Below are 26,693 nucleotides of genomic sequence, written 5' to 3' on the forward strand. Positions count from 1 at the left end.
ACTAGCGCTTTAAGCCAGTCAGAGAGGAGCGGAGCGATGGCTGCGTAGAGCGGTGACACCGGAGCGACGTTTACAGTTTATTTTCGTTTTTATTGTGTGATTTTTTCCATCTATCTTGTCAACGAGTCGCAAGGAACCAATCGCGTCTGAAAAGGGCAGTTTAGAGGTGAGTGCGCATTTATGTTAAAAAAGAGCCGCTGTTTTCTGCACAGGGCCTCCCGGGCCTGCCGGACGGGTTCCGCCCTCGTCCTGCCAGCCACAACACACTTGCATACAGAGTTTGTATTGCTTTCTTAGCTTTCTTTCCGTTGCCTTCTGAATGCCCGAAGCTAACTGCTGCTCTGCGACACCTAAACCACCCTAACATTAAGCGCAGGAACCAAAAGCACATCTTTGGGCTTCTTGTTTAAAATAACAGCAGATCCTGTTGTAAAAAAGGAATCGTGAGTACCAGCCCAGGGTCCCCACAACGTCAAAAACATCATCCATAGGGTGCCCACAAAGCGCTAAATACACACAGGGGTTCAACCGGCGAGTGAAAGGCAAGGCTGAAGTCAGCTGCTCATTCGAATTTTCCCGTTCCACCTTAAATGATGCAGCAGTCACATTCGAACAAGAGGCACCACAATGTAACTGCTGCACCATTTAAGGTGGAACGGGAAAATTGCAACAAGCTGGCGAATGAAAAGCTGACTGAAGTTTCACGGTTGAAAGAACTGTGATGCTGTGTAGTTTATCCGCACACAACGTACAAAACAAACAGTTGTCAACTTTCGAAGCATTTGAGGATAAAAACGCCACGTCTGTTCACTTCTGCATCCGCGATGCTGCACAGAATAAACACCGCGAAGCTCCTCGCTAGCTAGCTAACTAGCGTTAGCCGGGCTACCATAAAGCTCACATATTGCCAAACAAATGAGTTAATATTGTTTTTTTTTTTTTTTTCTGGAAAGATCCGAACTTATTGCATCACCCATGTAATGTAGCTCAATTAACGTTAATCTGTAGTTTATTACCGCTATAGTGGAAATCAATGCTAGTGCCGACAAACGATGGCATCGTGGATGTTTTAGCTAGCAAGGAGAAAAGCGAGTATGTAACAGCCTGTTAGGAGAAAAATGACATAAATTGAGTCCTAAATTACGCATATACTTCAGCTTAATACCAGTTTTCTTGACAGAAGAAGACAAAGAATTTGAACAACAATTAGCACCTAAAGCTTTGCTTAAGCAGTTGCTTGAGGGCTCTGTTTATCTCCGCATGCCTGTACGGTAGGATGGAGCTGGACGATACATCGTTCGGTACCAATATACCGGTATAGGTGCCAAACAGCGTAAATTTTTTAAGCTTTAATGATGTCGATAGACAACACAGTTCGTTAAATATGCTTCATAACGTTCTGTAAGTACATAAAATGTAATATTACTGCATAGTTACTCTGCTGAAAAAAGAGCATGAATTTCTGGTCTGGTACTGGCCTCCCAGCCTGGGCATGATGGTTGACCAGTGTACTACCATCTAAAACAGAACACATGCAGATTTGGCTATTTTATGATTTTTTTTTTTTTTTTTTTAATCTAGCAGGGTAATATTAACAGTTGGGGTTGGCAACATGATGATAATCTATTGCAATAATATTATGTCATGCTTTTCTAAGCGCATTGTGAGAACACTGACTACATGTTTGCATATCATATATTGTGAAAATGCTTAGAAAATTCATGATATAATGTTTGTTGTAACATCTGGCACCCCTAATTAACAGTAACGTGGAGGTAATTTTATTAGAAACGATAAAGAACAGTTTGAGTAAAGCCATCCTGCTATCATTGTTTTCGGAAAATACTGTGATATTTGTGTTTTGAATATTATCTCTACTGTCCAGCAGTAAAATAATAATAAAGTCTGTGGTAGCTTTTCAGCGGAGTAAACAAAGTGTTACAAATGTCATTGAGGGTTAATTGTTGTCCAGACTTGGCTGCCATTCTTGAACCTCAGCACATAATAATGTGAGTCATGTGATGGAGTTGTTTGTGCTTTCACGGTCTCTTCTCTTTATTATGAGCTCTAAAGTAAAATCATATACGATCAAGTTTCTGCACCCACTCCCTCCAGCCTCTTTTTGCTACCTTTATAAACAAATAGTCTGTGGCCTGTATTTGTTGCCTCAGCGACCAGAGAGGAGAATTAAAACTGATATTAGAAGGTGAGAACTGCTCTGGCTGTGGTTTTTTTGGATTATTGGAAAATGAATGGGCTGTTTTATAACAGTGGGTGGTTGCGTATTTCTTTCAGCTCCAAGCATGTGTTACCTGCATCAAGTGACCTCAGTCACTTGTGTAATTACATAATACTTTAAAACAGAGCTGCTCTTGCTGTAGTTTGATGGAAGTGTTGGCTGATTGGAGCTGAACTGTTAAGCTGAAAAGTAGACTGTGACCAAAAGTTTGTAGAAAACATTGCTCCTGAAATCAAAGATGTTAATGGAGAGTTTGTCACTACTTTGCTGCAGTAACAGCCTCTACTCTTCTGAGGATTTACACTAGATGTACATTAGACATTTCTGTGTGGATTTGATGGCAGCCACAGGAGTGTTAGTGAGGTCAGGTACTGGTTAATGATTAGTTTTGGATCACAACTCATCCCAAAGATGTTGAAGGGTGCTTTAGAACTCCAGAGAACACAGTTACGCTGCTCCACAGCCCAGTGCTGGGTTTTGTTTTTTTTTGTTTTTTTTAATTTATTTTTTAAAAACCCCCTCTAGCCAGCGTTTGTCATTAGGGATGGTGACCATAGGCGCTTGTGTGGCTGCTCCAGGCCATCCCATTCTACTGACAGTGCTTTTCTGTGGAGAAGATACAAACTGGTTGTGCGTAGTTTCCAACACTAGTATTTTCTTCATACATTATCTGCCTTGAAATTTCACCCCTTTTCGATATTCTGGACATTAATTTTATCTAGATATTAACTCAATTAATGGTTTAGAGCTACCGTTTAGAGCTACATTTATCGTGCTGGATGCCATTTAAAAAGAAAAAAAAACTTATACTAATTATTTGAAAACTGAAGTTATAGAATTTTAGCAACCTATAATCATTTATATATAAATCTACAGCACAATTGTTTTATTTTATTGAAATCAGTAATTCTGATATGGGACTATTGACAGTAGCTTGCTGTATCAGCTTCTCTATGTGTTGTTTAAATGTCTTCCAAAGTGGTGAGAAGAGACATCCGCACGTATGGGAACAGTTGTTTTTTAGTATTTGCCAGGTGTATCATCTGATGTTGATGTTATCCTCTTCTGGTATCACAACCATTTTTCCATTCATTTAGATGTCAGGTTGAGTGGCATGTGGCACAGCAGGCTTCCTTCAGGGTCAGACCTTTCCCACTCCAGACACCACCATAACAAAACGGGCAGATAAAACACTGCTTTCGTGTGTCCTCGGAATGCTGAGGTGCTGGTGGTTTTAGGCCAAAGATAAGATAGATGAGTTATGACGCAAGTGGCCCTTGACTTAGCATGCCACGCGGTTAGAAATCCCGTCCCCCATCAGTAGCTGTTCCATTTTTTTAAAGGTGCTGTTCCGGTATTGACCATTGCACTCTTAAAAACAAAGGTTTCCTAAATGGCTCTTGGCTTGAAGGTTATATAAAAGATTTGAATAAACTTTTGAAAGGGTCCATATCACAACTCATGTATGGAAACTAAGCTGTGTTATTTTGAATTTGTGGCGTCACCAACAACTAGTGTTCTTTGCAGAAGAGCCTCTTTTTATTCCCTAAAGCTTTCAGTGGATGGTTCTTTTGTAAACGGCATTTGGCAGTGGAAGGACTGTAAAACTTTAAAATAAAAAATGTAAAGGTTTTGGGGGAATGATTTAATTTGGAAAATAACTTTTATTTTAAAGGTCCTTTGTACTAACACCATTTTCCTTACATGGCTCTTTAGCAAACCCAAAGTAGTTCTTCTATTGTACTTCTCAAAAAAACCCTCTGTTGGGCTTGCACTGCTTAGGAAAATGATTCTTTAAATAACCCTTAATTGGAAGGTGCTTTAGTGACCCAAAGTGGTTCTTCTATGGCATCATTCCAAAGAGCCTTTTTTGACAACTTTCTTTTCGATAGTCTATTTAAAGGGGAATTTCACAGATTTTTAAAAAATTTCCATGCAGTTAAATGGTTAAGATGTAAGCAAAGACAGTCAGAGTGGTTTAAGGGGAAATGCTCAGTTCTGGGGAAATTCACAGATATCATGATGTGAGCATCGTTTCCCAACCCTGGTCCTGGACGTCCACAAATCTGCACATTTTAGATTTTTTTCTGCTTTAATACAGCCGCTTTAACTTAATGGGCTGTTAATGAGCTGATCGGGTGTGTTGGGAGCACGGAAAGCACTAAACAGTGCAGAGCAGTGGGCCTCCAGGAACAGGGTTGAGAAACACTGATGTAGACATGATGACCCCTGGTTCCTTTAACCACCACCAAAGAAATCTGAGTCAGTAAGTTGCACCATGTCACATAAAGCCACTCTGAATGACTTTGTTTTCACCTCAGTGATTGTCCTTTTAAGATGTTTTGGGAAGTCATTGGAATTCCATTTTGAGTTCAATAAGGTCGGCTGCTTTGCTCTTCAAGCCATGTGGAAAGACTTTAGGAGGGTCCCTTTGATTTGTATGGAGATAAGACAGTGTGGTTGAGCATGGGGACACAGGGATGAAGTTGTGTTTCCAAGACTTTGCACTCATGCGTTTATGCTAGCTGCTTGAACAAGTGTTGGTATGGACAACGCAAGTAAGTAAAAGTGAACGTAAACCTCAGAAGCCTCTGATTTGTAGACAACATCCTAATGAGGTATTGAGATACTTCACACTCACTGAAGATCACTGCTGCCGTTTTTAGCAGTGCAGTGGTCTTTTGTCCAGTTTTATAGATAATATCAAATCACATCAGCAAGCCTCTTTGAGATTACTTGTGATGGCTTAGGCCTACAGTTAATACTGCTGATTAGTGTGATAACACATTCATTAGTTGCTAACTATATCAGCATTGTAACTGCATTGCAGAGGTGAAAATCACCAAGTGAAATACCAATCATGTCTTGGTAGACTGTACTAATTTAGGATTAGGATAAAATGGGATACTTTTTTCCCTGCACTTAAAGCACGTTTGTTAGGACCAAGTTGATACATAAGAATCCAACTCAACATCGAAAACAGCTTGATATGAAAAAGACTAGTAATTCCATACAGGTGTCAGATCAGCGAAGGAAAGTAAAAGTGAAAGCAGATATAATATCCAAAACATAAACGTCTCTCAGTGGACTCACCAAGACTCAGTCCACACTGAGCAACACACAAGACTGTTTGTAGTTGTAAGACCCCACAGAGATTGTTTTCAAAGGTTTTTCCTTATCAGAGCTTCACAACTCTACATTTGGCCAACATTCCAGATCAAAACACTAATGGGCTGGACTTCACTGTTAGAAATAAGGGTATTAATGTACCCTCAAAGGTATGACAGTGGTTGTAGGGTCCCAACTGTGTTCCTTAAGTAAGTTTTACTCGGGTGAAAAGTACATATTTGTACCTTTTTAACAAATGTAATTTGTACACATAACCTAATATTTAAAATGGAACAATAAAAAATTAAAAGTCTGGAAACGAGATGGATTGTGTGGAGTTGGTACAATTTTGACAATATAATTTCAATGGACTATAGTACATTTATGTTCCCAGACTAAAGGTACTGAGATGTACCCTTGAGTCCACCCCAGTGACAAGAGGGGTACTGCCCCCATGACAGTGATGGGCCTCAGCTTTCTTCCTTGGCAATGTTGGAATACTAAAGGTGATCTGTGCACAATTAATCAGTCATATGCAAACGTTTCTCCATCCTTGAACAAATTACATGTTTTGTTGCTTTTACAAGTGAAAAGTTTTTACATCCTCTATGGAGAACACACTTGGTCAACATGGCTAGTACAAAAGTGACAACACATCCCAGAGGAAAGAAATATTCCAAGTGAGATCTCCTCTTAATCTCATGTCCTTCTTATAGACATGATCAAGTCCAGTTTGAAGTCAGAGTGAGACTTTTCTATTGTTTCTGAAATTTGGCTTCTGAGGAATAACCCTCAGATTTTCTCATTTTGATCAACATATTGTTACACATGTGGATGAAGTCTTCTGTATCTGCCTCCTCTCACCCAAGTCTTCATAATTCATAATGTGGTATGAATTTGACTGCATTACCTGTGTTAGCTGCTAGATAAACGTGGCTAGGAAGCAAGATGGTTAAAAAGCCAATTTGGACATTTTAACAGTTGCATGCATTGAACAAGAAAAGATCAATTGTTCTCTCTCTCTCTCTCTCTCTCTCTCTATATATATATATATATATATATATATATATATATATATATATATATATATATATATATATATATAAACTACGCTGCAATTTATTAATTCATTGTTTAATGACATCACATCCAACCTGAAGGGGAAAAAGATACAAAAAGCATGTAACACATAGGATTTGTTCTGTTCCTTATAGAGCCTAAAATGGGGCAATAATGTATGAAGATATATAACTACAACCTCATAGTCACTTCCTCAGAAGAACAGGGCCAAAACAACAAAATCTGTCCAAATGTTCGTGAGCTGCGCTGTATGTCTACATTCACATTTTCTCATTTACTCAGTGCTGCTGCAGTTCTTAGGACTGCAGAAAAACCACAAGTATTTCCTCTTTATGTTTGCTGTGTTTAGATGTGCATCTTCACTGTTGTAAGAAAACACTATTTCCAAATTGGTGACTTTACAGGACAGGGAAAATGTTCTTAATGCCTGTTGTGGTAATATTTTAAAGTACAAACTTTAATTAAAAAAAGATGGGACTATGTAAAATGTGGGGAAAAAAAGAAAGCAGTGATTTTGTAAGTCTGTTTTGACCTACATTTAATCAAAATCAAAGACAAGATATTTAATGTTTTACTTCTTCACCTTCTTTGCTTTAACAAAGTCTTTTTGAAAAAATATTCTAAAAACTGGTGTCTGCAATGTATTCAGAAATGGAGGAAAGGGACAAATTTAATAGGAAAACACGTCCAAAACATCATCAGGTGATGCAGGCATGCTTGGTTGTAAAAGGAGCATCAAGGAAGGCCTAGTCCTTTATGAGCAAGGATGGGTCAAGGTTCGCCACTTTGCCAAAAACATTTGTGGAATTGTCTAACAGTTTAAGTTTCCATTGCAAAGATTTTAGGCATTTCACCCTCTACAGTGCAAATCATGAAAAGATTCAGGGAATCTGGAGAAATCTCTCTGCGTAAAGGGAAAGTCTGATCTCCACAGTTTAATGCCCATGACTTTCAACCTCTTAATAGACGCTGCTTCTGTGATGGATGTCGCCATATGGGCTTGAAAACTTTCACAAATCGTTGTCAATAAATGCAGTTCATTATTGCATGCACAAATGCTGTCAAGATTGTACTTTACAACAACACCCAAAAATGCTGTTGACTTGTCTGGGCCCAAGTTCTTCTAAAATGAAAGTGAAAACATGTATTGTGGTCTGATGAGTCAAGCTTTCAGATTATGTATGGAAATAATTCATGTCTGCAGGCTAAAGAATAGGACTATCCGGATTGTTACCAGCATAAAGTTCAAAAGTCAGGGTCTGTCATGGTATAGGGGTAGTAGTGCTCATGGGATGGAAAACTTTCACGTTTGTGAAGGCACTATTAATGCTGAAAGATGTACAAACACTTTGCACCTATATATGCTGCCTTCTAGATGACATCTTCTTCAGGGGCATCCATGCTTATTTCAACATGACCCCACCAGACCACATTCTGTATGTGTTATGACAGCATGACTTTGTAATCAGACAGTGCGGGTGTCTGTATTCCACACCTGTCCTCCACTGAAAATGTGTGGAGCAAATTAGTATAACTGGATCAGTTGGTGTCGTCAATCCAAAAACAAAGTGTTGTTAAAAAGAAAGGTAAATATGCTCCTGTCCCAACTTCTTTGGAAGATGTTGCAGGCATCACAGGCAAGTTTGGAAATGGAATTGAAGTTTGTAATTTTGGACCACTTGTATGTGTTCATGTGTCATGAAATCATCTGAGAATGTAAAGTGTGTTTTTTTCAAATGACGTCAAACACAATAACTGAAACGTGTCTTTTGTCTCTTTCTCAGTGAGCTCCAGTGGAGAGGCCTGCTGCTCTCTGGGCCGAGACCCTGCTCCCAGGGGTCATGGTATGAGTGGATTCTATACAAAAGTGGTCACTAGCCTGCTTTCTGGAGATTTATCTTCCTACAGCATTCAGTAGTTCAAACACTAATCAACCACATCTGTTCCAAGTTAGCAGTTTTTTTTCCTCAGATGGCATTTACAAGCTGGGTGAGGTTGTGGTGTTTTTTTTTTTTTTTTTTTTGTTTTTTTTTTGTTTTTTTTTTTTTTTTTTGAGCTTCAGAATTTTGGGTTGGATCCAAACTTGGCAGGAAGGTAGATCTCTAGGAGGAGATATGGTATCCACTGTTAGAGGATTTGTACACATGGGTTGCTTATACTGGTCATGGGTCATATATTTTTGAGAAAGCAAACGCACGGCATATGTTGTCTAACTGTATTTTTGCGTGCATCAGGGTGAAGAGGAGCAACCCACTCTGGAGGCCGGGAGTCCGGTTGTGGAAGAGGAACATGTGCAGGCAAGAAAAACTACCAAAACACGAGAGCACACACACACACACACAAACAAACAAACATGTTTGTTTTCATACAGAGTCAGGATGTAGGGTCATGCATGTGTCCCATATGTATTATTAAAATGACCTATAAGTGTCTGTAGGTACAGATATACTTGTATATAAGTACCCGAATGTAATATGTGTGTTACGTACGTGTAAGTAATATGTCCCATATAAATTATATCCTGCATGCGTGTACAGTACTGTGCAAAAGTTGGAGCTTTCATTTATTTGATTTCCTGTGAAGGTGGCCTTTAAATTCAATTTATTGGTTTTTAGCATCAAGATAAAAGCAGAAAACATACATTTAACAGAATTCATTTATTTATTAATCCAAAAATGTTTATAATACGTTTAAATAATATCACTTTATTGAGTAGTACATCACATTTGCCTTTATAACAGTTTCCATTCTTCTCATGAGACTTGTTTTCAGTTTTTCAAAGAAATCTGCAGGGATATTTAAAAGTTGGTTGCATTTTCTGCTTCTAACAATCCAAATAACCCCAAACACAGTCAGTAATGTTGTGGTCTGGAGGTGGTCAGTCCAGTGTTCTGAGAACAGGAGCAGCTTCTTTGTTTGCAGTTTTTTTTTCCCCCTTTTCTCGATACTCCTTGACAGCTACACATGCTTTCTGACTCATAATGTTGAGTCTTCTGATGGAGGGAGGATGGACAGAAACTCCTGTGGGTTTTTTCAGATCTGAAGAAAGAGTGGAGCTTGATTTTCTCTTGTATCTGAAAGATTAAGACTTTAAGTGCTGTTTAGCTGATGGCGACAGTTTTGGTGGTTAACCCGGTTATGTGTGGTTGTTAGGAGTCCCTTTTTTTCTGTTCATTTTTTTGAACACCAGTTTGGAAATTCATACTTATTCACTTACATTTCTTTGACTCTTGCTTTTTTATTCAGTTGAATGTATTTTATATCAGATCTTCTTAAAAATGTTTTCTGAGTAAAATAAAATCTCTACTTATTGGCTGTTTTGACTGGAAAGTAAATAAAATATATGTTTTGCACAGTACTGTATTATAAGGATGCATGTGTAATAAGAATATTTTAAGCTTAACCCCAAACTTAAGAACCAAAGGTTATGGTCATGATTTTGCCCTTTCAGTTAAAAAAAAAAAACATTGTTGCTTAGCACAGATTTTATTAGTTTTTTTCCACTGTTTGTCCTGAACAACTATGTTTGTGTGTAGGTGCCATTCCCGGTGTTGCATGGTGAGAGTGTGGAGTATGTGGGCAGGGCAGAGGGTGCCGTCATCGCCTTGTCCAGCTACCGCCTTCACATCAAGTTCAAAGACAATGTCATAAATGTAAGTGTCTTTCAAAGTGTTTTTTCCTCTGAACACGCCCACATGCATGCTTTTTTTCACCCTGAGAGAGAGAGAGGGGGAGAGGGAGAGAGAGAGGCAGGTGGCACTGTGGGAAGAACAGTATGTGTATATTTGTTTGAGCATTTGAATGGTAACTGATGAGAATGAGCCAGGGTGAGGGAGGAGTGCTGTTTTTCACAGAGTCAAATACTGTGCGGTAAATGCCTGCAGTAAAAAGACAAACTGCTTCCTTGCACAGCATATTTTACTATGAACCTGTTGTGTTGAAGAGTGTTTTCACACAGTCTTTCTGTGTTTCTTTCACTCTCAGGTTCCACTGCAGCTGGTAGAAAGTGTGGAGTGCAGGGACATGGTCCAGCTGCACCTCACCTGTAAAGACTGCAAGGTCATCAGGTACAACTCTTGGTCTGACACTGATGACAAACCAAATGTTAGGACACCCCCCTAGTCAAACTGCATGATTTGTCAATTTTTTAAGTGAAAATAAGCCAAAACATTCTGTACAGGGAACAAACTGCATAATGTCACATTTTGAAATATTGACAATGCTAACATATTAATTCAAATTTTTGCATATGACTATATGTTGGTGCGTGATGTACCTACTGTCAGTTACATTACATTCAAGGGTGAATTCGCAGTGTGATTGGCTAAGAGGCATTCTCTGACACTGGCTGTTTGCTGCATTTCTAAAATATCTTTTAGTGTCACTCCACCTTAGTTATCTGTAGCCCAGCACTGCCTGCCAGCTATTGCAAAAAATTAACTATTTTTTTGCAGGAATGGAAATGAACATTGTTGTCACAAAAGCTAATAATGAAATGTGAGCAATGAAATTGCTATTATCACTAACACCTAAGGCAATGGCGCTGGTTGGCACTGCTGTGCTGATGACTGCAGTAAACTGGTACAGTATAGCACTCCTTCTTGTGTTTTATTGCATAATTAACCTGACACTGAGGAATGTAATGCACCCTCCTGTATACACACCACCTTCTAATCTCGGGTGTGGAGAGAAACATCTGCTTCAGAAATGGAAGAAAAAACATGGAAAAACAAAAATTGTATGTTACATTCTATGTCCAAATATTTGTAGACACTACTCATTTTTAAATTCAGCTTCTTTAAGGTGCACCTATTGCTGACATGTGCATTCAATACAATTTTGCACAGGTGAGGACTTGTTAAAACCATCTCCCCGTATCTACAATACATTCATTGTCCATTCTATCAGCTCCACTTGCTATATAGGTGCACTTTGTAGTTCTACAATTACAGACTGTAGTCCATCTGTTTCTCTCCTACTTTGTTAGCCCCTTTTACCCTGTTCTTCAGTGGTCACGACCACCACAGACCAGGTATGATTTGGGTGGTGGATCATTCTGAACACTGCAGCAACACTGACATGCTGGTGGTGTGTTAATGTGTGTTGTGCTGGTACGAGTGGATCAGACACACAGAGTTTTTAAACACCTTCGTGTGACTGCTGGATTGAGAAGTCCACCAACCAAAAATATTCTCTGTGGGGGTCCTTACCATTGAAGATCAGGATATAAGGGGGCTATCAGAGAAACAGATGGACTACAGTCTGTAATTGTAGACCTACAAAGTGCACCTATATAGTTAGTGGAGCTGATAAAATGGACAATAAATGTAGAAACAAGCATTGCCAATAGAACAGGACAGTCTGGAGCAGCCACTTCCTTCTCTAGTTTGCTTAAGTGTTCTCAGTTAACACCCATTAGTTGTTCTGATGGAATCATGGTTAGTGAAATCATGGTAAGTTCCAAGTAGTGTGGTTGTTCATGTTCTATGTAGTTCACTAAGCTGGCCAACTACATTAGCTAGAAGGACAAAACGAACACATAAAGGCATTAGCTAGTTGTCTAACATTTAATGAAATTATGATGGTTAGCCAAGTCTAAAATGAGCTTTTTTCAAAGTAAAAAAAAAGCCTTTGAAAATAGGAAAAGCTTGCTTGCTGTAATACCTGTGTGAAGCATATTGATAGCTGTTTTTTGGTGACCTGATGGATGAGTTCAGCTGATTGTTACTGAATTATCGTAAGGGCCTGTTTCAAGCTGTTTACTTATACTAATAAACAATCAAAAGAACAGATTGGTGCTGTGGTGACGAAACTTTGTATCTCCATTTTTATTGTGTGTTCAGTTTCTGGAAATTTTGCATTTTTGGAAATACCAGCTACACTTTGCGAAGTGTTACTTAGCAGGTTTTTGAGCTGTTTTTTTTCTTCTCTTGTAAGGTTACCCTTTTGGAGGTAGTGTGGTTTTGTTTGTTTGTTTTTTTTTCCCTTGTCTTTTTCTAACAACAAAATGTCAAAGTACTAAAGATGCAAACCACAGACACCAAACATATTTCGACTTAAAAAAAAAATTCACCAAAACCTTTTGTTTAATTGTTCTGTACCTTCATTATCATTGCCCTTTTAATTGATTTCAGACTTGTTCCTGCTGCCCTCAGGTGTCACTTCAGGTCATCAGAGCAGGCCCAGGATTGGCTGAGGCGTCTGAATGCAGCCGTGCGCCCCCCGGTGCGACTGGATGAGCTCTTCGCCTTTGCCTTCCATTCTTGCAGTGCCACCCAGCCAGCTGAGAGAGACCTGCATGAGGAAATCTGCCACTCTGGTACATGCATATACATGCTTACACAACACTTTAGCTCACACACAGTTGCATAATTACACAATCATACTTTTAATAGTCTGATTTCCTTCTGTTTTGTTCAGGGGAGGTTTCCTAGACAAGATTAAACCAAATCCTACTAGAAATTTACTGTTCATAGCACAGAACTGTTGAAAAAGCGCCTTTTTCAAGTCCAAAACTGGATTTAATGCACTAATCCGAGGAGGTGGTTCATTAGGCAATGGTCTGAGCTCTGCTGTGCTCTTGTGCGGTTTGTTTTGTATCTGAACTGATGTAATCCACCCATGCTGATGTATCCTTCAGGTGAGCATGTGAAGGACCGGTTTAAGCACGAAGTGCAAAGGATGGGGTTCAGCAACCACAGTGCCTGGAGGATCTCTGACATCAATAACAACTTCAGGTGACTCTTTACTTGAAGCCTAAATTGTTCTATGTATTGTTTTTACCATACAATGTGATTCAGGGGTCATTTTTAAATGAGAATTCAACCTGAAATCTCCTGGTGTCTGTCTGCTTCTTTAGCTACAAAGCTAATGAGAAGAAGCTTGTATCTCACGAATGTGCACACTGCATTATCATACATTTCCCTCAAATCATGCTATCAGATAATCTCAACTAGACTTGCAAAAGTGTTTTTTGACACTATAACATTTATGTGGGCAATTTGATGATGTTTATTGTTAATATGATAAATTGTCACATTACAAACTCTTCTCTTTTTTTGTCATCATTGTGGATATTGTCATTACTTAAACAACACTCGCCCATTATGTGTCACTATAACAAGAGCATAATTAGTCCTGTGTAACTTACTTACAGTGTAATTTATAGGACAGTTTAGTGAACAGGGGCAAGGGAAAATCTCACATTTGATTTGTCAAAATGTTGATGAAAATACAGTTTGTTTCCAAATTGCCAAGATTTGTTTTTGGAGCCCAAATTTTTGCCTCTTTTAGTTTACATTTGATCTGCTAAGCTAACGCTACTAACAAATACTAGAACTCAATAGTCACCCAGGTAGCCCAAATTATTCTCTGTAAAAATATGTCATCAAAACCTCTCTTAGACAAGTCAAACAGCAAAATGATTAGTACAACACATTTTCTGGTGAAAAATGTATAATTATTGATTATAAATTTTTCACCAGAAAATATGTTGTACTAATCATTTTAGATACCGCCTAGGACTAGTTAACACAGAAACTCATAATGTGCTCCAAACACAGAATGTCTGTGCAACTTTGGCCAGGATGATAAAGAACCTTTGTCACTAGTCACAAGTACCAGCGAAATTGCCACTGACCATGGCCATGGATGCTGTTTGAGAAATGTATTCTTACAGAAACAATTTAGGTGATTGAGGTCTAGCTTTAGCAATATTAACTTCTCTTAGTTTTGAACTAAAGAAACAAAATTTGGGCTGATTGAGAAAACTGTCTACATATGTGTTTGATTTAAATTAATTTATTTTTGTGTGTGTGTGTGTGTGTGTGTGTGTGTGTGTCAGACTCTGTGCCACTTATCCTGAGAAGCTTTTGGTGCCTACTTGGATCACAGACTTGGAGCTAGAGAACGTGGCTTCATTCCGGTCCTGGAAGAGGATTCCGGCTGTTGTTTACAGGTGTGTGGATGTGCACGTGTTCTTGCATGCGTGTTTGCCCTTATCGAGGCTAGAAGCTGACCCTAGCACAGATAACAGTTGGACATATGAGAAGAGCTGGGAGTCGCTCCCAAAAAGAGTTAGTTCTCCAATTCCAGGCATTTAGGAACTTGAGAGTCAACTCCAAAGTTCTGGAATGGTTTCCACACAGAAATGTTCAAGCCTGGCTGCACCAGCACGCACATGGAATATGACCTTCTGCTGCCATTACCTAGACAGCCTGTCATATTCTGCTCATAATAATTTGATCTGGTTGCAACTATTTAAGCTGACTTCAGTCTTTTTTTTTTCAATTATTTTTAGCATGTATGCTAAATTATCTTATTCATTATCTTCCCAGTAATCTATTGGCTTCTGTTCACACAAGTCCTTTAGCTAATTCTGAGAGAACTGAACAACATCTGTGTGCCGTTCAATCTTACCAGCATTTCAACTCTGGCTTGTATTTACACTTTACCCCTTCCCGTCATCTCGCATATAAATGTGCATTAAGAAATGGTGTGGAATTGACTCAAGGGATTGACCCTAGTATTTAGTCCTAGTATTTAGACATTGTGTACCTGCATTTTATATTGGCCTCATCTAAATAAAACCTTCCTCCACCCAGACATCTGAGTACAGGTGCTGTGATTGGTCGGTGTGGGCAGCCCGAGGTGAGCTGGTGGGGGTGGCGCAATGCGGATGACGAGCATTTGGTACAGTCCATTGCTAAGGCCTGTGCCATGGACCCTGCAGCCATTAAGCCTCTCCGCAATGGCCACCACCATACTAATGGTACTCACAACAGCTCAGGTCTGTACAGCAGCTTCTTTGTTTGGCTGAAGATGTAATCTGAATTCCAAAGATGTTTTAGCTTACTTTCCCTGCTGCATATTAGATTCTGTCATAACCAATGGCAACGAGGAGGTGGAACCAATAACCACGCCTCCTCAGAAGCTGCTGATATTGGATGCCAGGTCATATGCTGCTGCTGTTGCCAATCGGGCCAAAGGAGGTGGCTGTGAATGCCCAGGTAAACAAACCTATTTGCTTAATCAGTGTACAACTGATGTTATGTTTTCATAGTCCTGTTCTTTTAGGGATCCTCCCATTTGAATGTTAACTAAAGTAAGTGCATATACTCCTCTGCCTTCTGTAGAGTACTATCCAAACTGTGAGGTGATGTTCATGGGTATGGCAAACATTCACTCCATCAGGAGGAGCTTCCAGTGCCTAAGGGCGCTTTGTGCCCAAGTGCCTGACCCTGCCAAGTGAGTACATTGTCAAATATGTGCAGTTTGGTTGATTTATTTGGTCTCTTCAACATGGACATTTGATGAAGTGTAAATGACAGCTGGAATTTAAAAAAAAATCTAAATGGACAAAAATGTAGATACAAGATTTTGACAGTAATGTTCTACTACTAGCTTGTGACGTGTACCACAAAACATTGAGTTCCTTAGAGGTTGTTTCAATTTCAGAAAGCCTAACGATTGCAAACATGGTTAACTAACTTCCTGATGCTGTTTCACAACTTTCAGTAACACGTTACTGAAGGGCAGTATTTATAAGGTCACATAACACTTCAAATGCTGCTGTCAGAACAAAACCTCTTATTTCCAAAATGACAAATTTGCAGGAGAAAGAAAAACAATCTTTAATTTTAGTACTCTTAGTCATTGTAACCAGACTGTTTTCCAAGCAATTTTGGGCCATTTTTTTTGGTCTGTTCATCATGATATTTATGCAGAAAGTAAAAGGGCATCAGGCATTTTCAAATTGTCAAAAAATGAAAAACAGTGGAGATACAAGGTTTTATTCTAACAGCATTAATGAGCCTTTTATGACCGCTGATATGATAAAGGCACTATAGTAATTAAATTAAATATTACTTTCACCTCTCTCTCTTTCTGTTTCTGTCTCTCTCAGTTGGCTGTCCGCTTTAGAGGGCACTAAATGGCTGCAGCATTTGTCTCTGCTGCTGAAGGCGTCTCTGTTGGTGGTGAACACTGTGAATAGGGACAGGAGGCCTGTGCTGGTGCACTGTTCTGACGGCTGGGACCGCACGCCGCAGATAGTGGCTCTGTCCAAGCTGCTGCTGGACCCCTACTACAGGACCATAGAGGTGAACCGAGAGAAACACATAGACAACTTACAGACAGGCTATTACACATTAGGACATTTTAACCATTTTTGCAATTTTAAAGTATGCTTATCTGTGCATATGCAAAGTATGCATATATGTGACAAAACATTTAATAGATCTTATTAGTTGAAGCTACACTGTGTAGATTTTGGGGATTTGGATTTGGAGACCTCCCTAGTGGAAATCTGTAATTGCATGCAACACGTGGAAGAACACGTTGTAACAGTGGTTGTACTTTGGGCTGCTTCCTCAAGAAGATTAATCAGATTAGTGCAAGTGTAAAGTGTATTCAGAGACAACTTAAGTCAAAACTTGGTGCAGGATGTGTCTTGAACAGATTTTCTGCTCCTGGTACATGTTGCAAAACATACATTATTATAAATCTTCATTAATTAATAATATGCTTTATCTTTCAGCTATATAAACAGCTATGACAGCTGATGACACTTAAACACTTTCCTAATTCAAATAGGTGTGGAGTTTGTATGTAATGTATGGCATTTCCAAGGACAATTTAACAACAACAAAAAAAGTATGACAAAGCATTATTGGCATGTTTTCATTCATGTTACTTCTTGCCCAGCGCTAAAACATGCAATTGTGTTAACCTTGGAACATTTTCAGAAGAAAATGAAAAATGTGATGGTCTTTATGGTTTGACAGTACTGAGGACTTTTGATAGCTCTCCAAATGTATTTCTACTTTCTGTTGTTAATAGAAGTCAATATTATATATATGTTGTTAATATCCAGTCGATGGGCATCAAAATCTGTTGATTCCTGTGATTGAACTCTCCTCATGATCACTGTCCTCTTTAATCCCCACAGGGTTTCCAGCTGCTGGTGGAGACCGAGTGGCTGGATTTTGGGCATAAGTTTGCAGACCGCTGTGGACACGGGGAGAACGCGGACGACGGGAATGAGCGCTGTCCTGTTTTCCTGCAGTGGCTGGACTGTGTCCATCAGCTGCAGAGGCAGTTTCCCTGCTCATTTCAGTTCAACGAGGCCTTTCTGGTACCATGCTCCCCCTACTGTTTCTGCAGTGTACTGCAATGTGTTCAGTGGCCAGTTTGTGGCAGTTAAAAATTACACACTCTGGCAGCAGGAAAGCTTGCACTATCCCCCCAATTAACCATACATAGCAAATGGAGCTAGTCCAGGGAAGAGAATGAGTGAAATTCAGTTAGGGTTTTTAATTTCTACATAATTTCACTATTCTTGCTGTAAACTGTTCCATGAATGAAGCATTTGTTGCCATTTTAGAATTTCTTGCTGAAGATGTTGAAAGTGACCGTCAAGTAGTTCGCCCAAAAATTAGATAGGTCTCTCTACGCCAAATGTGGTTGAATTGGTGTCTGAAATAGGAATGCACCGATCTTGGATTTTTTTAAAAGCAAATTGCAAATTCTTTACAACTATATTGGCAAATTGGCTGTTTTTTTTGCTTTCTGAGGGGCCCAACTGGCAATTTAAAATCCTAAATGAAATATCGGTTGCCTTTTTAAAAACATGGATTAAATAAAGTGAGAGGTAACTGGGTATTTAGCATAATAAGTCATGCATAAGTGTTACAACATTTTGCTATGAGTCTTGGTTGGATCTTGGTTGATTCATCGTGCATCCGTAGTCTGAAGTTAACTTCTTTGCAGTTTTGTGCAAAGGTTTGAGTGCCCTGAGTCAAATTACATGTTTTTGTTAATTCACTAAGTGACTAAGTTAGCACATCCTCTACAGAGAACCCCACACATTTTAATGCAGAGTTACTGTTGATTTGCTGAATTTAACATTATGTAAACCAAAACAAATACCATAACATGCGGCCTGTGCAAGAGTTGTGGTGTGTTTTATACGGTATGTTTTGCTTTAATCCCAAGTGTTACAACAACTCCTTAGATGTGCTTCGTTTATGTTGTGCAGGTAAAGCTGGTGCAGCATACCTATTCCTGTCTATTTGGGACGTTCCTGTGTAACAGTAGAAAGGAGCGAGAGGAGTCAGGTGTGCTGGAGAACACCTGCTCCGTCTGGTCCCTTCTGCAACCAGCCAACAGAGCCTTCCACAACATCCTCTACTCATCACACTCCGAGACGGTACTGCTGCTTTTCGGCCTTTGCTTTGCAGCAGTTAATGTTTTTAACTTTTTGAGTTCAGTCCTTTCATCTTTTTTTAAATTCTGAGCTTAAAACCAATTCCTGAAATCTACTTAAACCCTGCTTGTACTTGTGCATCCAGAATTAGAATCACAAGATCTGTAATTTTTATGCATGTAACACATTAAGTCAGGCTATTCCAGTAGTTCCAAAGAAGTTCCAAACTGCAGACTAACACAGGAGAACTAATGCTAGCACAATATTTGTACTTTCATTCAACCTCCCTCTCCATGCGTTGTCTCTGGTTCCTCTCCTTCCTGTCAGGTGCTTCATCCGGTGTGCCATGTGCGGAACCTGATGCTGTGGAGTGCTGTCTACCTGCCTAACTCCGCCCCCTCTCTGCCTTTTGAGGAGTCTTCTTACATTTCTCCTTCAGTCTCACCTGAGGACACACCTCCGGGCAGGTAAGAAACTTGGTTAGAAACACACATCAAAGGCTGTTCATGAAAGACTTGAGTGTTTGATGTGTTTTTGAGCTGGAGAAACTCTACATCGCACAGCGCATAAGCACCAGAACTACATTTGAGAACCCTTGCGCCAGGTTTCCTAGCACAAATGTGTCTATAATTTAAATGTATAATACATCTTTTTATATACCGGCTTATTGTCATATAGATTGCCTTAACTGACCTATCCATGCTCTACCCATGCATATTTATTTAAAGCAACTGTTGCAGGGTCGGACAGATTGATGGCAAAAATTCCACTCTGCCTGTGAAAAGTTGACAGATGGACCCTCTTAGAATAACTTGAAAAACAAAAACAATTCTCCTTTAAAAACCTTAATTACACAACAACAAACTACACCTGCCAAATCCTGGCAGTGTGAACTTTCATACTTTAAAAAAATAACATTTGACATTAATAAAGCACTCTAAATGTAGAGTGGTACACCCCTGGTCATATTACATAATAAGTATAAATCCTCTACAGGGAACCAGATTCAGTATTTGGGATTTTTCTGCATATTTTACTGCACAATTTCTGTTAATGTGTTTAACATAGAGGAAAAAAGTGAAAAAACTTTTACACAGCCAAATTTTATGTTGTATTTTTCCCAATTTGTTGAATTCAGCAAATAAAAAGTAATTGTGTATTAAAACGTGCAGAAGTGTGTTCTCTGTAGAAGTTGTGCAAACTTTTTTTTTTTTTTTTCCCACTCAGAAAATCAAAACATGGAATTTGACCTGGAATACCCAAATTTTCATATACATCTGTACAGAATGAGTTCTATAGTACTACTAACTGGTTTGCCAGCATTTTGTAAAGCTTGTCCAATAGTAAAACACATTTCTGATCATAGCCTGGATAAAACAGCTACAGGTCTGGAATCTGCAATCTTAACAATTCAACATGAATTGAAACTGCATTTTCTTTCTTCTCCAGATTGCCAAAGACTCGCTCCTATGACAACTTGCTAACGACCTGTGAGGAAACGAATCCTGCAGCTTCAAATCGGCGCTGCAGTGACCCCAACCTCAATGAGAAGTGGCAGGAACACCTTCGCTCGGTGGAGATCACCGTAGCGACAGTAGCCGAGGACAACACTCAGCAACCAGAAAGCCCGGCCAATAAAAACACAGATCATAGTCAGATGGTGAGGGGGTTGGATGAGAGGCTATGGGAGGAGGGGTTACTCAATGGGGTGGAACATAGTGACTCAAAAATATTAAATGGGAGTGTTTTAGCAAATGGGGGCGGGGCTGAGGAAGAGCAGCGTAGTGAAGTCACTGTTTCCATTGTTGGCCCTGCCTTCCAGGTTGCCACGCCCCCACCCTCAGAACTGCTCAAGAATGTGCCTGAACAGAATGGCAAAGACGCAGTGGACACTTTTTGTGAAGAGCAAATAGAGGAAGCCCTGGAACTTTCCACAGAGGAGTCCTTCACTCCTATTGTTTCTCCACCTTCGCAGCTCGGCCACCTCACTAATGGGCACATTATTGTAAACGGAGTGGATGATATATCACCTACAAAGGAGCCTCTTAGTCCAATTAAAAACCCCACCCTTCGCTCCCTCTCGCAAAACGACTCTCCACTGGAGAGCTCCATAGAGACTTTAACTGAGGAGTGCCTACTCCCAACACACACACCACACAAATCCCTACGCTCGCCTTCCCAGTGTGCCTTGCAGCCCCTATCCTTGTTGACCCATCACGACAACTCTGTGTGTAATGGGGAAGCTCCTCGTGTGAACAGCTGTGCATCGCTTAGTCGGCAGACGTCAACGACAAGCAGCGGGTCTCTTACGTCCCCTCAGCAGCGAGGGCCAGTTGTCCCGGGACACCTGGACCAGGACGGGCTGAGCATGCACAATGATGCCGTGCAGGTGCGCCTCAGACAGATGGAGGCTGGCCACCAGCTGCAAGTGGAGACGCTGAAAAGACAGGTGCAAGAACTGTGGAGCCGGCTGCACGTCAATGGAGAGCTGGTAAAGAACATACTCTACTCTCTCATGTAAACAGAGATGTAAATTTCAGTCAAAAGGACTTTGAAAGGACTTTGGACTTATTTTTTTGACAAAAAAAGCAGAAAATTACACTTTAGTACAGAGCCAGGAAAGGACGACAACTCCCAGTCTATTGCTTTTAAGACATTTAAAATAATGCCTGCTGGTGAGCACTGAAATAACATCTTTGTATTTAAGACAAAGTTCAAAGTAAAGTGCTAAATAGTGGTCAGTTTTCATTAGAATATTTCCAATCGCTGATGCACAACTTCCAGCACCCCTGAAAGAACATACGAGGAGCTTGGGGAGATGAGAGTGAATGGAATGCACTGAATTATCCTGAGATAATTGTCCCCTGAAAATGATCTTGAGATATTAATCTTAGCATAAATTATCTTAAGGTCATTTTCTTGAGATGATAGTAACAGGGTGAAACTTCCAGCATCCCTAAAAAAAGGGACAATGAGCTTTGGGGAGTAAAAGTGAGCGGAATGCAGCCTGAGTGGCGTGCTGGTGCCATCTACAGGGTGGAATGGGAAATATAAATAAGAAAAAAAAATGTAAGAATATCTCAAGGTACAGTATTTGAGACCTTGCAACGGAAAACAATATTTGTGACTTTTTTTGTAAAAATTATATAAGCATGGTATGGCATTGTTTGATGCCCTATATTTAAAATAAAGTGGTCAGTAAAATGCAAATAAAGCATAGTTTGGCGTTTTAATGTAAAAGGTAACAAAATAAAACAAAAGTACTGATAATCCAAAAAGGGTGCAATAGTTAATACATTCTTAGTACTATATATATATAATATATATATATATATATATATATATATATATATATATATATATATATAAAATAACAAACTCTCGGCCTCTGGAAGGAGAGAAATTTTTGTTTTAGTAGTCACCTATTATAAATTCCCCCACATCTTCTCATGGGCCCCATACAGAAGCTTCAGTAACTAAATGAAATAATTGATTATTCAGTATTTAATATTTCCACTCTGTGCCTTTTATGCTTCCTTTTTTTTCAGGAGACGTATCTACAGGGATGTTTTTTCATACTTCCAAAGTTCAATCTTAAAAGTTGGTTGCATTTTCTGCTTTTCACAAGCCAATCAAAAAACACACTCAGTGATGAGGTCGGGATGTTTTTTAATCGATATGCAAATTTCCTTTTTTCATTTTCATCTATTTAAAGACTGTTGGCAGACACTTCTGAGTTACACAACATGCATGATGACTGTTCTGTTGGCTTCTAAGAGACATTTTCAGACATTTTATGACCTTAAATAAAATAAATAAATAAAGACATAAAGACATGGTCAACCACTTGCTGTTTTCCCTTTTACCTCTTTCTTATTAACTCTCAATTAACACCTTTTGTCCTGCCTCTTTCTCTGCAGACGGCTGTACCGGACCGGGAGAATAACGTGGAGGCTGTGTGTCTGTCTCACTGCAGCACTGAGCTTTTCTCTGACAACAGCTGGGAACAGGAGGAACAGCATGACAAACAGGTGAAAGGAGGGTATAAAATAAAGAACAATAGAGTCTGCCAAGTCAAAATGTTGGACAACCTTTAGGGAGATTTTTTATTATTTTCACTGTTTTATACATCTTAGAGTAGAATAAAAATGATGAAATAAAACAGAATTTGCTCCTCTGCCACCTTGCTTTTAGGTCATATCTTGACTAATCAGTGTCATGGCCATATTAGGAACAAAGTTTTCTCTGGGACAGAAATGAATTTTGGAAGAGCATCACTGCCCTGTTTTTTTTTTTTTTTTTAACTCTGAACATTGCTGGAGCCTCTGAATAAAGATGAAATATGACTGTTTTTGAATGCTGTTGAATTAAGCATTTTGGCATCAAACTACCCTGGATTACTTTAACATCTTAGCCCGTTAATAATGCAGATATTTTGAACAATTAGTGGAATTTAAGGCATTTAAGCACAAGCTTGTAGATTAAAGCATCTTATTGTCAACAGGAATAGGAAATTGTAACATTTTCCTTGTGTATTATGACATGAGTTAAACGTAGCTGGCTTATGCTGCCTTTGCTGCCTGAGAGTTGCATCGTAACAAACGCCCTTGCAAAGAATGCTGAAATGCACTTTCTGAATTTACAAGTGACAATTCATCCTCAATAAGGGCAGTGAGAACAGTTTCTAGTGACATGTAATGTAAATAAATTATGCGACAATGTACATAAAAGCCAATATAATCACATCCCCACAGTCCTAAACAGTTTTCTCCTTTCTTGTTGTGACACAAAAGGCTGACATCCACTGACAACATGGACATAGATGCAGGGCTGATCGTGCTGTAAAAAGAAACTGAAAGTGTGTTCTTTTTTTCTAGGTATCAGGGTGGTATCCAGGTCACCTACCAACTCGTTGCTATGGGTGTGAGAGCAAGTTTTGGTTGGCTGCTAGAAAACATCACTGCAGGTGAAAATGTGCACTCTTCTCAGTCTGTCCTTTAAATGTGATGTATTCTCACCTTTACAGCACAACACTCCTAATCCCCAGTCCTGGCCAATCTAATCACAGAACCTCATTCAGACACTCAGCAGTTAAAGTGTAGAGTAGGCTTGGACGATGAAATGAGGTGTTAGTTAAGGGCTTCTGCTGTCCACTCAAATTCTCTTTCTCTCTGACTTTTCATCCTGTCCTCTGTCTCCTCCCTTTCCCCTTACAGTGCCAGAGAACCTGTTGAGGAAGCCTGGTGAGACTCCCCTTTCCCCTCTTTTGTTTCATTCATCTGTTGCATCTATCCGTCCGTCTGTTCTTTTCCATTTCAACCCCTCTGAGTAGTATCTGTATGTGTACTGTATACACATGAACCAAGGTCATCAACAAACAGAAAAAACAGCTCACACTACACGGAATACTCTGGTGTTTTTCAGTCTGTCTGCTTGTTGATTATTACAGACAGTTATTTCAACATGTTTCTCTGAGCGCTGTCTGCAAACTGTCTTGAAATGTACTTTTCAATAAAAGCCACTGGGCAGCTGAATTCTGTCAGTTACTGTTTATGTAAATCACAATTTTGTAAGGAATTCTTCAAAGGTGTTGATTTAATCAGGTTGTAAATCTGTATGATTTCTTTATAAAATAACACTAGTTTTCCAAAGAGAAGGATTTGCTGTAACTCGTTACCTGTGTAATGATGTTGGTGCAACACGTGATTGCCATGACTACCCGGGCGAGGGGGGGGTTGGTGATTTTTTCCCTTGATGCAGCTTTGTGCACTTGGCATAGACTTCTGAGGTCACTTGATCACTTCAGATGTCGTAAGAACAACTCTGAGAAATTCTCATCCGAAGGCCTGTATTATTGTTGTGGAACAATTGAGCCCTTGCAATGAAAAACAGCATATGTGACATTTTTGTAAAAGTCATAAACATGGTATGGCATTGTCTGATGCCCTGTATTTAAAATAAAGCAGCCACTAAAATATAAAGCATAGTCTGGTATTGTAGAAGGTTGTACAAAAACAAAACTAATAATCTAAAAAGGGTGGAATGTTTTTTTGCTGGAGGTGCTCAATTAAAAAAAAATGCATTAAACATTTCAAAGCAACTGCCCATTGGCTTCTATTATAAGTCAGTTATTTTCTGTGAAGCCCTGCTGGTGATATTCCTTCCTATTATAAACATTACGTGGCCACAGCTAAGAATTCAGTTTTAAGTTAAGCCTACATATTTTTATTAACGAGGGATGTCAGTGGGCCTCTATACTTTTCTAAGTACAGGAAAATGTTATGATTGTTTGTAACCACCGACACTATAACACAGATGCAGCAGAGAGTTTAGGTTGAAAAACACTGGAGTTTTTAATTAAAAGTAAAGAAATAAATTGTTTGCTTTATTTAGTTTAAGGTACTAAAGCTACTGCCTCCTCCCTGCTGCTTTTTTAGGAATTGTGGGAATGTTTTCTGTGCCAGCTGCTGTGATCAGAAGGTGGCGGTGGCGAATCAGCAGCTGTATGAGCCTAACCGCACGTGCCAGGCCTGTTACAGTCATCTGCGGCCCTCTGCTGTGCCCCCTGCGCTGCCCCCTGCTGACATGGAGCTGGAGAAACCCATTACTGCCAGTTCCAACTGAAAGCAGCCCTTTACATGCTGATCTAGGACCACACTGTCCTGTAGAAATCTTCTCCGAATCCATTTATATGAGAAACAGGATAAAGATCTTAGACTAGTGACTGTGTAACTTCCAAAACCATTTGAACTGTCTCCTTTAACATGTTCTTTAGCCATATGGAATCAATTTAGGTAATGGAGTTCTTGGTTATGAATGAGTTTAAATCCTATAGCAAGGCATCACATAATTAGCATAATTTATTATTAATATTAATAATATAAGGATCCCATTTAGTGGTCTCAAACTCCTGACAAGTGGATTCTGTTTTGATCGAGCTGCAGGCATTTAAATATGCACAGTGCTGCATATGGGACTGTACTCGTTTGAACAGCTGTGCTCATGTGAATAGGAAATGTCTGTATATAATGCCATGTGTACAGTCAATGGAGAGAGCAATGTATATTAAAAAGTCTTGAATTTGATTGATGATGGACTTGAGATTTAGAAGCTTTTTCAGAGTTTCCAGGAGATTTTCTCAAGTGATGAGCTCATTCACTGGACTGTTGGATGGACAGAGCAAGCCTGGCCACTTGGACTCACAGTGAGACAAACAGGAGCAGATCCCATGTATGGCTCGCTAATGTCTCAAATGTGTTTCGCGTTGCTTCGCTGCCTGTAGGATGCAGGTTGTGTATATGCGTGTTTGTTGGTGAAGGCTCATCTCCCCCTTCCCTGTTTTTTTTTTTTTTTTTTTTTTTCCTTCTGTGCTACTGCTGCTGCTTTTGGAGTCTGTGGGGCTCAAACATTTGAGTGAATGAAATAAAGAAGCACAACACACTGCCAAGCCAAACCTGAGTATGGTCTTTGAGTATGCTTCAGTGGGTCAGGGTAAGATTGGCGGTGCTCTGTGAGAAATCCATCTGGCTCTCAGTTCATTTGTCTGTACTTCTTTTACAGCTGAGCCGGACTGGGAAGCACGTACAACAGGAAGTTCAATTTTAGATGAGATGCAGCATATCAGTAGTACAATGTTAAGCATGTTGGTTTGAATTAATAGTCCATTTTCTTTTAATATTAGCTCATTTCACCATTAGCTCCACTAGAGTTCCCAGTATGCACTGCCACGAAAGGTGTGCCCCCAACCCTCCCTAACAACACTCCATGGCACAACGGCACAACACCAAGTGTCAAGCAATGGGCAATGAAGCGAATTGGCAGTTTTTAAAAAAAAAAACTACTGTACAATGGAGACATTTATAGCAGTCTAACGGTTATCTGCAGATAATGTAGTCTATTGTTTTACATACAATTTGTTTTTTATTTTAAAATAAATAATTCCAAAATAATTTTTGAATTGAAGTATTCAGTGCCTTTTTTTGCCACTGTGGATTTGGCATATCTTGAACAATGGCTAGTTGGGGTCAGGGCAAAATGTTAAAATACAGCTGGGCCACGGAT

The 26,693-nt window shown here is 39.5% G+C and overlaps 1 protein-coding gene across 2 annotated transcripts; it reads left to right on the forward strand.

Moving 5' to 3' along the window:
• LOC108429729 (myotubularin-related protein 3-like) lies at positions 1 to 26,085 on the forward strand. Of its 2 annotated transcripts, XM_017701680.2 has the most exons (20): positions 1 to 166; positions 8,212 to 8,271; positions 8,662 to 8,724; positions 9,964 to 10,080; positions 10,412 to 10,494; positions 12,583 to 12,746; positions 13,068 to 13,164; positions 14,271 to 14,384; positions 15,031 to 15,215; positions 15,301 to 15,435; positions 15,562 to 15,673; positions 16,332 to 16,527; positions 17,376 to 17,561; positions 18,465 to 18,635; positions 18,960 to 19,099; positions 20,082 to 21,123; positions 22,553 to 22,663; positions 23,510 to 23,598; positions 23,849 to 23,875; positions 25,070 to 26,085. In XM_017701680.2, exons 2-20 carry the CDS (start codon positions 8,269 to 8,271, stop codon positions 25,254 to 25,256), a joined length of 3,222 nt encoding a protein of 1,073 aa, XP_017557169.1. In that variant the 5' UTR covers positions 1 to 166; positions 8,212 to 8,268; the 3' UTR covers positions 25,257 to 26,085. The 2 variants fall into 2 exon arrangements, with proteins under 2 accessions (XP_017557169.1, XP_017557170.1); XM_017701681.2 differs by lacking the exon at positions 23,849 to 23,875.
• Positions 26,086 to 26,693: the final 608 nt, after the last annotated feature.

The sequence above is a fragment of the Pygocentrus nattereri genome, chromosome 23 (genome assembly GCF_015220715.1).
Source record: "Pygocentrus nattereri isolate fPygNat1 chromosome 23, fPygNat1.pri, whole genome shotgun sequence".
NCBI classification, from domain to species: Eukaryota; Metazoa; Chordata; class Actinopteri; order Characiformes; family Serrasalmidae; genus Pygocentrus; species Pygocentrus nattereri.

Excerpts from the sequence above, each read along its gene's own strand:
- LOC108429729 (XM_017701680.2), top strand. Across the intron at positions 10,081-10,411 it reads TCAAAGACAATGTCATAAAT|GTTCCACTGCAGCTGGTAGA; the intron begins GTAAGTGTCTTT and ends TTTCACTCTCAG. Across the intron at positions 15,674-16,331 it reads CAAGTGCCTGACCCTGCCAA|TTGGCTGTCCGCTTTAGAGG; the intron begins GTGAGTACATTG and ends TGTCTCTCTCAG.